Source organism: Camelus ferus, chromosome 18 (genome assembly GCF_009834535.1).
Source record: "Camelus ferus isolate YT-003-E chromosome 18, BCGSAC_Cfer_1.0, whole genome shotgun sequence".
Classification (NCBI taxonomy): Eukaryota; Metazoa; Chordata; class Mammalia; order Artiodactyla; family Camelidae; genus Camelus; species Camelus ferus.
In genome coordinates, this window is record NC_045713.1 from 35,653,119 (window position 1) to 35,667,064 (window position 13,946).

Consider the following 13,946-nt stretch of genomic DNA (forward strand, 5'->3'; position numbering starts at 1 on the left):
TCCAATGCTTATATAGGGCAGGCCTTAAACAGTCAAGGTGTAATTCATTCATTCACTTATTTAACACATTTTCTGAGTATCTTACTATGCACCAGGTACTATTCTCCATCCTGGAGAAACAGAGGTAACCAAAAGGCCCTCACGGAGCTTAAATTCCAAGGGAGAGAGAGAGATGATAAAGTAATAGATCCAGATTTACTGTCAGGCAGTGATAAGTGCTACAAAGAAAAATAAAACAGGGTATGGGAAAAAATAAATGATGCAGGGTTGGGGAGGGAGGATGCTGTAGAATAATTAAGAATTCTTTTTTATTTAAACAAAGACATGAAACTCGTAATCCAACGAGACTTCCTTGAGTGCTTCTAAGCACTGGGTATGGGGCTGTGGTGCTGCGGAGCCAGGCACCATCCCTGCTCTTAAACCACGTAAGCACCACGGGGCTGTGTGTTCAGCCAGCCGCTGGCCCTCAAAGCTGGCACCTCGCAGGCTCGCTGTTTATTCTCAAGAAGGTTCTGGAACTCTGCCTGGGCCAGAGCCAGCAGGCCAGCCTCCCTTGAGGGAAGAATTCAAGTCACTGCTTTACAGTCAACGCCGGGTTTTTGACCAAAAACGGAATTGACCGGCTACATCACCCGACCCTATCCTCCCGCCTCGGCCCTGCAAGTTCTTCATACTCAAAAGGGGAAGAAATATGGACACTGAGGACAGCGGGGAGGAATGTGCTGTCTGTGTGATGGACTCTCCAGCTGCTGTTCGGTGTTTATGACAGATTTCCTGCAACACGGGGAAGCGCCTGTGACCCGACGTTAGGAAAAGAAAGAAAAAGAGGGACAGGAGAAAGGATGGCAAAAGAGTGCACCCTAGGGTCCTACTCTGCTCGAGGAACAAGTCCTGGACTAGGAAGACAGGTGGGAAAGAGGCCAGATGCCGACACAGGTGCCCTTTGGGCGGTGGGAGAGTGGAAGGATGTTCTTTTTGCTGATTCTTGGTGCTTTTCTATAGGTTCCAATTGTCTATAAGGAGCACATACTGATTTTACAATCAGGTAAAAATACAAAAATTCAGCAAAAATCGGAAAAAGGGAAAAACAATCAGTCACAAGGTTGAGAGATGGCAGGAGTAAGGTTCTGAAGAGCAGCCACACTGCTGGAATAAAGTTCTTTATCCCATCTTGACAAGGCAAGAACCTGGGGGGTGTGAAGCAGGGAGGGTTTCCCACCCTCGGCACCACTGCCATTGGGGGCTGGATGACTCTCTGCAGTGGGGGGCGGAGGGGGCGTCCTGTGCATTGCAGGGAATTGAGCGGCATCCCTGGTCTCTCCCCACTAAATGCCAGAAGTGCACCCCCACCCTGCTAGGTATGACAACCACACATGTCTCCAGACACTGCCAAGGGTCCCTGGGAGGCACAAATGTTCCCCATTGAAAACCACAGTAAGTTTCAGGTTCCTAATAAAGAAACCAGAGAAAATAAAAATGTTCTATACCTTCCAGGTACAAAGGTTAATGAACTACTTTGTAAATCTCTTTGCCACCAAAACAAACCAAGAAGAAAAAAAAAAGACCCCTAGAAATAATATAATGAATATCCCTGGGGAAGGGTCAGTCTCTCACTACCCCAAGCCTAGCTCCTGCTGCACCTTCCCTCCCCATCCCAGAGAAAGAATCCCCTCAGACCGAACACTCGCCCTTCAGCCTGGGTGTTCTAAAAGTGACCTGATTAATTCAACAAGGAAACAAAAGTTTCCCTTCAGAAGGAGCCAAAAATGTGGTTCAAACAAATCCAAGGTCACTGGCGCTTAAAGTTGGCTACAGCTGAGCAAGGCTGGACCCTGACGCCGGCCTTATCGCAGGGGCCCCTCCAGAGAGGTGGAAAGCACTGGGGGCAGGGGGACAGTTTGATTTCAGACCCCGAGACAGAGGACCTCTGTGCCCTGCCCAGCACGGGGCTGGGTGGCTGAATTGGGGAAGTGACCCCCCACATTGGTGCCAGGGTGGTGGGTAGCATTTTCACCACCAAATTAAGTGCTGAGGTGCACATACACACATAAAGATTTTTTTTTTTAATTGGCAGCATTCCATATTCAGCACAAACTGCTGTGGATATGCTGGCGGCTGCTGAGGAAGGGGAGGGAAAAACCATTCCTCAGACCATGGTGGGTAAGTGATGGGGTGGGAGACGAGGCTGGCTAGGGGGTTGCCCTGTGCCAACAGGATTTAAGGACAGTCCCTGCCCTCTGGGAGTGTCAGCTATCTTGAGCTGGCAAAAGAAAATACTTCTCTTTAAAACCCGTAGAGTTCAGAGCAGCACTGCTCATAAAAAAGCGGAAACAGCTCGAATGCTCAGCAGCTGATGAATGGATCCACACAATGGAATATGATTCAACAATCAGAAGAAATGAAGTGCTGATACAAGCACCCAGAGATGGACCTTGGACACATCACGCTGAGTGAAAGGAGCCAGTCACAAAAGACCTAATGGTACAGAATTCTGTTTATATGAAATGTCCAGAATGAGACAGAGCTATGCAGACAGAAAGCAGACTAGTGTGGTGATCATTTCAAAATGTACAGAAATCTCAAATCACTATGTTGTGTACTAGGAACTAACATAGTGTTGTAGGTCAATTACAAACAAACACAAACAAATAAATAAAAAAGAGATCAGGTTTGCGGTCACCAGGTGGAGCGGGGAGGGGGAACTGGATGAAGATAGCCGAAAGGTACAAACTGTCAGTTGTAAAAATAAGCACTAGGGACACAGCGTGCAACATACTACTATAATTAACACTGCTCTCTGTTACATATGAAAAGTTGTTAAGAGAGTAAATGCTGAGAGTTCTCATCACAAGGAAAAAAGTTTCTATTTCTTTTATTTTGTATCTGTATGAGATGATGGATGTTCACTAAACTTACTGCGGTCATTATCTCATGAGGTACGTAAGCCCAATCGTTGCTCTGTATACCTTAAACTTATACAGTGCCGTGTGTCAATTATATCTCAAAACAAAGAAAAAATAGTAGATTAGTGTTTGCCTAAGTCTTGAGGGGGCTGGGAGGAAATGGGGACTGACTGCCAGTGGAGATGAGGTTTCCTTGAGAGGGGACAAAAATGTTCTGAAACTGATCATGGTGATGGTTGCACAAGGAAAATATTAGAATATTTTTTAAAATTCTGAATTGGGTGAACTGTATGCTGTGTGGATTATATCTCAACAAACCACTTATTAAAAACCACTAGGACTTCAGCAAACCCTAACCCAGAGGAAAGAACGTGCGAGTTCTCGCTGTGTCCTAGACAGGGAACCTTTCCCTCTCTGGCATTCAGTGGCTTCCCACTGCACTGAGAACAAAATCCAAACTCCTCACCCCAAAGGCCCTGCAGGGCGACCCCCTAGCCAACCTCGTCTCCCACCCCCATCGCTTACCCACCATGGTCTGACCACAGTAGCCTCCTTTCTGTTCCTCAAACAGACTGATCTCATGCTGGGCTGAGGCCTGTGCAGTTGCTGTTCCCTGTGTCAGAACACTGTTCCCCTATCTTCTCCTTGCTGGCTCCTCCCCAAACCAATGTCACGTCCCCAGAGAGGGCTTCCCTGACCCCCCCCCCCCGCCTGAGTTGCCCAAACCCCCACCACTCCTCAGCCCTGCCACCCTACATGTTTTCCTTCGAGGCGCTTCGCGTTGGATGGAACCGTCTTAATCTGCTGATTGTTTACTGCCTTTCTCTCACACTGGGTTCTGAGCTCCACAAGGTGCGAGGGCAGGCTTTGCCTGTACCTTGTTCGCTTCTGTCTCCCCAAAACCCAGGACGGTAATGTTACAGGCTGAATCATATACCCTACCAACCAATGAAATCCGTATGCTGAAGCCCTAACCTCCAGGACCTCAGAGTGTGACTATATTTGGACATGTGGTCTCTGCAGGTATAATTAATTCAGATGAAGTCACGAGGATGGGCCCCAGCCCTACATAAAAAGGGAGTTTTGGAGGCAGACACACCCCCAAGGAGACCACTGTGTGAAGATAAGCCCAGAGGCCTGGGCTGATGCTTCTGCAAGTCAAAGAACGCCAGAGATGGCCAGCACACCACTCAGCTAGGGGACAGGCATGAACCCTCATGGCCCTCAGAAGGGACCAACCCTACTGACACCTTGACCTCAGTCTCCCAGCCTCCAGAACTGGGAAACAACACATTTCTGTTGTTTAAGTGACTCAGTTTTTGTTACTTTGTTACAGCAACCCTAGAAAAATAATACAAGGCTTAACACATAGTAGGTGCTCAGTAAACACCTGTAATGACTAAATCAATGAATCCTTCTTAGTGATGGGCCCCAGTCACAAAGACAAGGACCTGCCCACCCCTGGCATAGAAAGGACAAGCCTCTTTAAGCCTCAGTTTCTTCACAACAATCCTACCTCCCTCATGGGAAGGTGTTGAGAGGATTCAACAGGATAATGCCTGTAGAGGGCAGAAGCCCCGGGAAGTACTCAACAACCAGTCACTGCTGCTGTGTGTGTCTTCACATCACAGACACCTCGATGACGACTCTGCCCGTGGAAGTTGTGCAGCAAGGAAGCCCTGTAGCCCCTCCCTGGGGAACAGACTATCTGAGACCTGTTTGCGGACTAAGCATGTAACAAACACGCCCCAAAGGTTCTGAGTCTGTAATTAGCTCCTGGAAGAGGGAGATCGGGGTAGGACAGGTGATCTCTCTCTAGCTCCACTCTTTTTAGCAACAGCTGAAACCAAAGCAGAAGAGGCATCAGATGACCTCTCCCTGCTCCATGTTAACACAGGTCACAGCTCTGAGAACAAGGACCTGCAGAGGATCTGTTCCAGATGCTAATCTGACATAAACACAGGGCAGCCTGGCAAGGTTGCAAAGCAGTCCCTGAATTTTAAACCAACTAATGAGACAACAGGATTTTTAGAAGTCTTACCCCACTTGCTTCAAATAAAGACAGGGTGAGGTCCCAGCCCAGGGTTCAAAGTGTGCCTCTGGGACCATTCCTGCTCTCCGAGTCCTGGCCTGGGAGGACAGAGCAGGCGTGGCGGCTGGAAGTGGGCAGGTCCACCTGGACCAGGCAGATGCCGGGCACATAGGGATGTGAGGGGGGCACTCTTCCCAGGGAAGTATTAACAGCAGCTGCATTCGGCACCATGTCAAAGGCTCCACGTAGTCGAGCACACTAAATCTACACTAAGTGCCAGGAGGTCGGTCCTGCGTCACCCTGGTTTATCAGCGACGGGCCTGGTAAGAGCAGCAGCTGGGATTCGGCCCCAGGTCCTGACAACATCCAGCCTGCACACTCAGCCACAATTCACCTCATGACCCTCAGATCTGTTCTGGATTATGGCACACAGCCATTGGCTTCTCACAGCCTCTGGGCAGCCAGGAGAGCTGTAATTATCACTATCTCCTTTTTTGCCACAAAGACCCTGAAACTCAACACGCCCAGGGCCACATTGCAGAAAAGCATAGGGACGTGCATCCAGTTCTGCTGACCCAGGCATGAAGCACTGGGACCCCCTCTCAATGCAGCCCTGAAAGGGTTCAGACAGCCCTTCCAGATGGTTCCTGAAGGGGCCTGATGTCCCACGAGTCCCAGGGCAGCTGGTGGGACCCTCCAGGAGACAACTGGGGCCGGACAGGGCACCACCTGTGCCCGGAGCCCCGCGCGGCCGTACCCCTACCGTCGTCGGGCTGCTCCTGCTCCTGCTCGGTGCTGGCGTACGTGCGCAGGAACTCGGCGAAGGCCCCGTCCCGGGCCAGTAGCTCCTGGTAGGAGCCCATCTCAGAGATCTTGCCGCCGCTCATGACGATGATGACATCCACTTGGGGCAGGTAGCTGATACCGTGCGTGACCAGGATCCGTGTCTGCGGGCAAAGACCAGGCTGCTTCAGCGCACACATGCAAGAGGGACTCCCTCCACACCTGGACTTCAGATCTCAAGTCCAAGGCTGGACACGCGCCTGGGATGCAAGCGCGCAGAAGCATCCCCATCCTGTGCGTGCTTTCACTCACAGTGCGGAGCTGGGGCAGGGGTCGGGGCAGGAGGGAGGGAAACAAAGACCCCTGCCCCAGATTCCAGGGTCAGGGCAGACATGACCAATGCATGTAAAACAGAGTGCTGGACGGCGAGCACATAGCAACAAAGGAGACAGGATACAGAGGGAGGGTGGTGCAGTTTTAACAAGGGTTGTGCAGGAAGTTATTTTTGAACAAAAATCTGTTCCAAATCTGGCCAAGCGTAGATGAATACAAGAATGACACTGCTGTAAAAAATGTGCACAGCAATGGCTTCATTTTTTCAACTTCCCCCTCCACCCCAAAAAGACTACAAAATTTGTGCATGTGTATATATTTTCTCTAACTGTCTGAAAGTTTGGGAGGATGTTCATCGAACTGTTTACACGGGTTGGCAAACTTTTTCTTAAATGGCCAAATGGTACATATTTTCAGCTTTACGGGCCCTCTGGTTGTTGCCAGCTCTGAAGGCAGCCGTACACAAGACATAAACAGATGGGATGGCTGTGTTCCAATAAAGCTTTATTTACGAACGCTGATATTTAAATTGAATGCAATTTTCATGTCACGAAATACTATTTTTCTTCAGCTTTTTTTCAACCACTTAAAAATGTAAAGACCATTCTTAGCTGGTGGGCTGCACAAAAAAACAGGCAGCAGGCCAGATCTGCTGGCCCCTGCTTTTGAGGGAGGAGCTAGGGCTGCAGGATAAGGGAGAATCTTTTTCTTTTTTAACTTTACATATATTCTTATAGTCTCTGATTTTGTTACTATGGGCATCTATTACTTTGATAAAAACATCTTTTAATTAAAGGTTACGTTTATACAGAATTTTTGTGGTGTGCATGGGGATGCTTGCAACAGATTAAGGGGCATGATGCTTAATATATATATTCATGATGTGATAACCCTATTAAAAAGCTCATACAGCAAAAAAGACTGGAAAGAAATACCAAAAAACCCTTAAGTGGTGGGATTACGCATAACTGCTTCCGTTTTCCTCTCAGTGTTCCGAATCTGCTACATCTTTAATGGGGGCAGGTGAGGAAAAGCCAGCACACCTTCCTGCCCTAGAATTCCCCTACACAAACAAACAAATAACAGAAGAGGAAAGGAACCAGTTCCTGTCATGTAAAGATATGGTGGCAGTTTTCCTGCTCAAACCTCTGTCCATCAGCCCACAGCCTCCTCGCTCACAGCGGATCTTGGGGTGGGACCTCCCTCTGCAAAGCCATCCCCATTATTTAAACAGGAAGAGAGGCTTCCTTAGGCCAAGTGGAGGCACTGACTTCCAGTGCCCAGGACGTCCACCTATAAAGACAGGAGCAAGAAGACTGTCCTGGGAAGGCTGCCAAGGGAAGGATTAGAAATATGTTCTCAAGTCCAATTAAGTAAAGGATTCTCAAAGGGGACACACATTGTGACTTGATCAAAGAATGAGGGCCAGACCCCAAGCCGTCCCTGCAGCAGGTACCTTGTTCTTCAGCAACCCCTTGGGGCCAATCACGTTCTCAAAGATGTGCTTTCCCACGTGGGCGTCCACAGCAGAGAGGGGATCGTCGAAGAGGTAGATGTCAGAGTCACAGTACACCGCCCGGGCCAGACTCACGCGTTGCTTCTGGCCCCCAGACAGGTTCACGCCCTGGGGAGAGACAGTGGCAGGAGAGTGGGTCTCCTGGGAAGCAGAGACAGGCAGAGGGGGAGACCTGCTTGGGATGCAGCAGACCGTGGCCAGAGGCCTCGGAGGGCTGCACCTGCCTCCCACTGATATAGCAGGTGGAAAAAGCATGAGATTGTGCCTGCACCAACGGGAGTTCAAGTCCCGGTGCTCTGCACAGTCAGGAAAGGGGGGCTGGTGGCACCAAATGGTGCTGGCTACAGGAAAGGCTCCTGATCCTGGAGTCTGGTCCTTACTCTGCATCGCTCACTGGTGAAGCCACACAGTCGAGGCAGGCTGTGCCCTCAGGGTGTTGAAACCCAGCTTGCGTCCTGCACGAAGGGCACCACTTTCTAATCTCAATCAAGGCACGTGGACCACACAGCCCTCTTGCAACAGGTAAACCATCATCACTTCCACATCTGGCTGGAATCAAAATGGACACCCACTGCGCTAACTGCTCAGCCCCTCTCCCAAGGGATGCCCACTCTCTCCCTGCTCTGAGGTGGGGTCCTGGCAGCCAGGTTCATTTTGAGGGTCCCTCTGACCACAGCTTTTCGGTACGTGGCTAATACCAGACCTAAACTAAACCAATCATGTCCTCTCCCTCCAGAATTTGACACAGGGACCTAAACCAGGGAGAATGAGGAGTCTCCGAGTAGCAGAAACACTTGTGAAGAAAGGACAAAGTTGATGTGCAGAAAAACAGAGACAAAAGACAGAGGAGGAACCAGGCTGACTGTCCCGGCCCCCCTGAGCCCCCACCATATTCCAGCCTTTGGATTCCATGTGATGCATTTGTATCAAACTCAGTTCTTCCTGTGATTTTCTGTTTACACTAACTCAGGCTCCTTTGCTACATGAAAACCCCCCAAAGCCCTAATAATTTGTTTTCTCTTTCCAACGAGCTGCAGATTTCGCTCAAGTAAAAGAAATCACTCACCAACTAAGAAAGCCGGTGGAGCCAGTAGCTTGTAACTAAGAACAAAGGTGGGAAAGCTCTTCGGTGCTGCCATGGCATAGTCACACCACCACAGCGCAAACCGCATAACCACCAGGGGGCGCGAGCACAAGCCAGCCAGGAAGGGGCTTGGGCTATGCCTCTCTGCGCCTCCTATTCCTCAACCATTTAACAGGATTAACAGTAAATCCCATCTCGTGAGCTTGCTGTAAGGACGAAATATGCATGAAATGTTTAGCACAGTGCTTGGTACATAGAAATTACTCAATAAATGTTAGCTATTGTATTATTGCTTCTACCATTATCACTGTTTTGAAAGGGACTGTGGACATGTGAACCTATGACAAACCCCTTCCCTGTATAGTGTCTCTGGTCATGTGACTTTGCAGTCACATGACTACAAAGGTAGAGTGTACTTCCTGGTCCCTTGTCTTTGAGCTCAACCAAGTGATTGGCTTTGTGAGTGGAAAGGACAGTGTGCTTTAAGGAACACCATTTTTTTCTTGCTTCCCTTGGGCTTCTGCTGCTGCCATGAGAAGAGCTTCCCCCTCGGGAGCTGCTGCCCTATCACCTAGGCCCCAGCAAGGAGCTACATGGAGCTGACCTGAGCCAGCCTGCAGCCAGGTTCAGCTGACCCCAACATGGAGTAGAGCCACCCAACTGGGTTACCCAGTCACAGCCGACTCACACGTAAATCAGAGTAAGTGTTTAACATCGTAAGCCACTCAGATTTTTGTGGTTGTTTGTTACACAGCAATAGCTAACTGATACAGTGGCTGTGTTGAAGTCTACTGACCTTCTCACCAATCTCCGTCCGGTCCCCACTGGGCAGGATTTCCAGGTCTGGGAGGAGGGCACAGCCTTCTATCACAGCCTTATAATACCGTTCCTGAAGCTGGCGTCCAAAAAGGATATTTTCTCGGAGAGAAACATTCTGAATCCAGGCTTGCTGTGGGACGTAGGCTACTGAGCCCTAGGTGGCAAATGGAGAAGGCGGCAAGACAGACAGACTTGGTTAACATGACAGCAGCTGGACTACCCACCTACCTGCCAGGAGAGCCCTACTTCACAAGATCCTTTCATCACACCTGTGGTTTTAACAAAAAGGAAACTGATGCCCAAAGGACTGCGGACACCAGGGCTGGGATCAGAGCCCACACTAGGTCAATCACTGGCTCCAATACTGGGAGCTCAAGAGCTGAAATCCTCATTGATGAGATTACAGTTATGTATTTAGTAACAATTCACTGAATGCCTATAGGTACAAACACTGATTATTGTTATGATACATGCCAGGATGGAAAAATACTGAGACTTAAAAAAAAAGTCTTTTAAAAGGGGAGACTTAGTGTGGTACGTCAGGGAAGGAGTCCTTGAGGAAATTTCCTTGATGAAATTTAAGCAAGGACTTCTGTATAAAACTGTCCATTTCTGAAGCTGTTGGTCTTTACTTCCACTAAGGTAAGGTGTCAAGAATGCCATGAGAATAAAGACTAGGGGGAGGGCATTTGTTTCATATATTTTAGCAACTGCAAAAAAAAATTTAAATGAGGACTAACAGGTGAGGATAAGCTGGCCTGATAAAGAGAAGGGAGAAGAGCATTTCAGGCCGAGGGAACAGCATGTGCAAAGGCCTGGAGAAGAGAAGAAATTGGCACGTCTGAGGAGCAGGAAGGCTGGTGTGACTGGAACACGGTGTGAGGGGAAGATGGGCAGGAGTGCACTGAGGGGCGGCAGGGGTGGCTCACACCGGCTGGTGGTCTTGGTGAGGAGCGTGGGCTCTACTGAAAGGGCAAGGGGGAGCCGTCGGAGATTCTTACATGAAGGAATTCTAGGAGGACAAGGCTGGGACTCCTAATCTTCATTCTCAGATAAATAAATTGCTCACGCCTAACTTGCAAGAGGCCAAGCTGTCACAAAGCCTCACTCTGGACCCCTCAGATAATTCAGACATGGTACGCACAGGCCCTACCAACTAAAATATTTGGGAAAAATTAACATTTTAGACTCATTTCTAGTATTCCCCTTATCAAGGCAAAAAAAAAAACCAAACAAACACAAAAAACAAAAAACAAAACCAGTCACAAATAAATCTATAACCCCATCAAACCAAAAAGTCAGAGCAGCCTGACTTTTTAGAACCGTCAGCTCTACATTTAAAGGCTTTTTACTTTAAAACAGTGGTTTTCAACCAGGGGCAATTTTGCCCTCCAAGGGACATCTGACCATGTCAAGAGACCCTTTTGGTTGTCACAGATGGGGGTTGCTCCTGCCATCTAGTGAGTAGAGGTCAGCGATGCTGCTAAACATTATACAATGCACAAGGCAGCTCCCCCAACCCATGGCAGAGGGTTATCCGGCCTGAAATGTCAATGTGCTGTGGTTGTGCAAACCTGGGGTAAAGGAAACAGAACACAATGTGGATCCCGCCGTGATGCGGAATTTTCTTCCATTAACCGAGCACACATTGCCCGTTAATCTTACTTTGTAACATGTATTTGAAAGTAATGACAGATCATTTCTTAAAACAATGGCTAAATGTCATTAGTCTGGACCTGGCTTTTGAAATTAAAACTTTTTCTAAGACACACTAGGCTCAAGGGCATCACATAATCAGCAAAGAAAGGATTTTGCTCTGAAATAAAAACGGCACAAACCAGCATCCCCCAAAGTACCTTCCAGGAGACAGTCACTTTAGGGATGGAAGGAGTTGCTGCATGGACAACAAAGAGGTACAAAGTATGCCTGGGACACGCTGGATTAACCAAAGGTAAATACATTTTTTTCTCCCTGCAGGACTTCTCAGAGCCTTTATTTTATTATCATTTATTTTAAATCTCCAGAGGGAGGGAATCATAGAGTATGCACTATTCTCAAGCTTACCTGAGCCCAGGACTCTTTATTCCCCCAATATCCTGACAAAATGAGTTTGCTGCAAACCGTGCTCTAGGAAATGCTGGTGTCAATAAAACTCCGAGGAGAGAATCTGTCCCCCAGGGAAAGGCCGCATGGAGAAAGAGCTAAACGCAAAACAAGGCCCTGGATTCTGAAGGGACTCATCCGTTCCCTAAAGCAGCCTCTTAAACTCTCTCTTAAGGAATATTTTAACTTAGTTCAAAACACTCCTTATTTAAAAGCAATAAAACCACAGTACCTGTTTAGCCCCACATTAAGAACCCAATAAACACTCAGAATTTAAATAGTTCCCTTAAAAAGAATTCTCTAAGAAAATAGTCCAACAACATAATTCAAAAATTTCAAATTTTGTTACATTTATACAAAGAGATACACAGAGAATCAGAGAGAAAGAACAAGCCAGAAGGACTCTTGCGTAAGGAGGCCACGAGACACGCACACTGCAGGGCGGAGATGAGGAGGGAATGAGAGGCAGCCGGCGGACGAGGGAGCATCTGTGTGTTTACTAAGTATTTATTGAGTGCCTACTGCGTACCAGGCACTATCCTAGGTGCTGAGACATGGCAGGGAATAACACCAAAATCCTGCTTTCTACAACACTGAGGAGAAAGAATGTCAAGAGACAGACAGACAGAATGAGAGGAGAGAGACTCACTGTTCCCACTTCATTAACAAGGTCGTCAAGAAAGAAACCAGCAGTGCCCTTGGCCTTCCCTCAGGCCGTCAGCTCCCCACACCCCTACCCAGGCCTCCTCCTACCTTGATAGCCACGTGTCCCTCCACTTTGTCCATCTCGGCCAAGAGCGCTGAGAGCAGAGACGACTTCCCACAGCCCACCTGGCCCACCACGGCCACCAGGGAACCTTCCGGAACGGAGAAGGTGATGCTGAAACGAAACGACACATCTGGGCTCAGCCACACCCCTGTCCGAACTAAGGCGGGCCGGGGGTGCCTGTGTGGGAGAGAGAGACGGCAGGCAGGGCTGTCACGAGCCTTCAAGGTCTGGAAACTCCTCCCACCGTTTCTAAGATGAGCTTAGTTCAGTGAATGGTCTCAGAATCCTCCACCAATGAGGCCCACGACAGGTGCTGGGATGCACCTGCATCTTAGAAAAGGCTACGGGAGAGACCTGAGGGACCAGGGACCAAGCCATGATGAGTGGAGGCGATTAACTTTGCCTGGGGGCCTGATGCAGGTGCCCAGAGGAAGAGGACACTTCAAAACAAACTCTGGAGGAAGAGTGAGCAAGAACAAGCACACCCCAGATGCAGACACCTGGGAACAGCTTGAGGAAAGGCCCACGGATGTGAAGTCACAGACGAGATCGAGGTAGACATGCTGATGACACAGGATGAAGCAGGGAGAGTGAGACCAGTCCTGAAGAGGCGGGTGGGTGGTGGCCAGACCCAGCAGTGCCTCAAAGGACACGCTTTGCAGCTGGGAGCCACGCACGGGGCCTGACACAGGTGAGTCTGAGTTTCAGAAACGCGTCTCTACTGAAATCGCCCTTTGACAAATAACAGTAGGTGAAGTACAATAAATCGAACTCAGTGTTCTGCAGGCAAGACTGGCTGTCACAGGACAATGGACCATTGCCCACTGCGACCACTGCTGACAGCAAAGTTGGAGCTGAGATTCTACCCACACAGGGGAGGCGGGCACGCCCAGGGCCTCCTCGGGTTCACTCACATTGGCTGCACTTTCCAACTGCAGCTACTATGATTTCAACATCCTATGATGCTGATGGATTTTGCTGCCATTGATTGTTTGATGCTTGTGAACCTGCTGTGTGGTCTCGCTGATTATTCTTCTGTTCTGTGCTGTGATGGGAATGGATCACGGGGCCAGAACAGAACAGGAAGCCTAGTGAGGCAACTCCTGCAATCGTCCAGGTGAGACAGGAATACGTTACAGGTTGACAAGAGAAGGTTCGGATGGAGAAATCTGAGGCGGATTCATGGGGCGGGGGATGGTGACTGTAACAAGAAGGCCTTGGAGATTGGAAGGACAGAGGGAAGGATGGGGACAGATAGAGGCTATTTAGTTGTGAAGCAGGGCAAGAGAGAAAAGCTAAAATTGAAGCATGCAGGAGTTAAGTCAGACATAAGGAAGAACTTCCTAAACGTGCAATCCCACCATGAATTTTCAAAGGACAGATTCTTTTCTCTAGAGTTTGTTCCCTCGCCTGTCCCCGCCTCCCAAGATAAAACAGCAATGATTTGCTATCCAGTAAAGGGATAATTGTTTAAGGCACTGGGGATAAATATGGCCCCTAAAAATGTCACCTCTGGCCCTGTGTTTGGGGGCCTCCTTAAGGAGGCCTCTAAAAGCCGCTGAGCAAGGCCTCCTGTCAAAAAGAAATTAGAGGCCCTTGACAAA

At 48.9% G+C, this 13,946-nt stretch overlaps 1 protein-coding gene and 1 long non-coding RNA gene across 2 annotated transcripts in view; one reads left to right on the top strand and one right to left on the bottom strand.

Moving 5' to 3' along the window:
- Positions 1–13,946, bottom strand: part of ABCC1 (ATP binding cassette subfamily C member 1) — a 126,052-nt gene that overhangs the window by 25,359 nt on the left and 86,747 nt on the right. The window contains 4 exon segments of the mRNA XM_032460972.1: positions 5,699–5,882; positions 7,508–7,675; positions 9,448–9,624; positions 12,327–12,453. Of these exon segments, the coding sequence (XP_032316863.1) occupies positions 5,699–5,882; positions 7,508–7,675; positions 9,448–9,624; positions 12,327–12,453 (656 nt within the window).
- Positions 475–2,410, top strand: LOC116657614. Its single transcript, XR_004312799.1, has 4 exons — positions 475–908; positions 1,003–1,045; positions 2,075–2,160; positions 2,297–2,410. It is a non-coding gene; the product is annotated as an uncharacterized LOC116657614 (long non-coding RNA).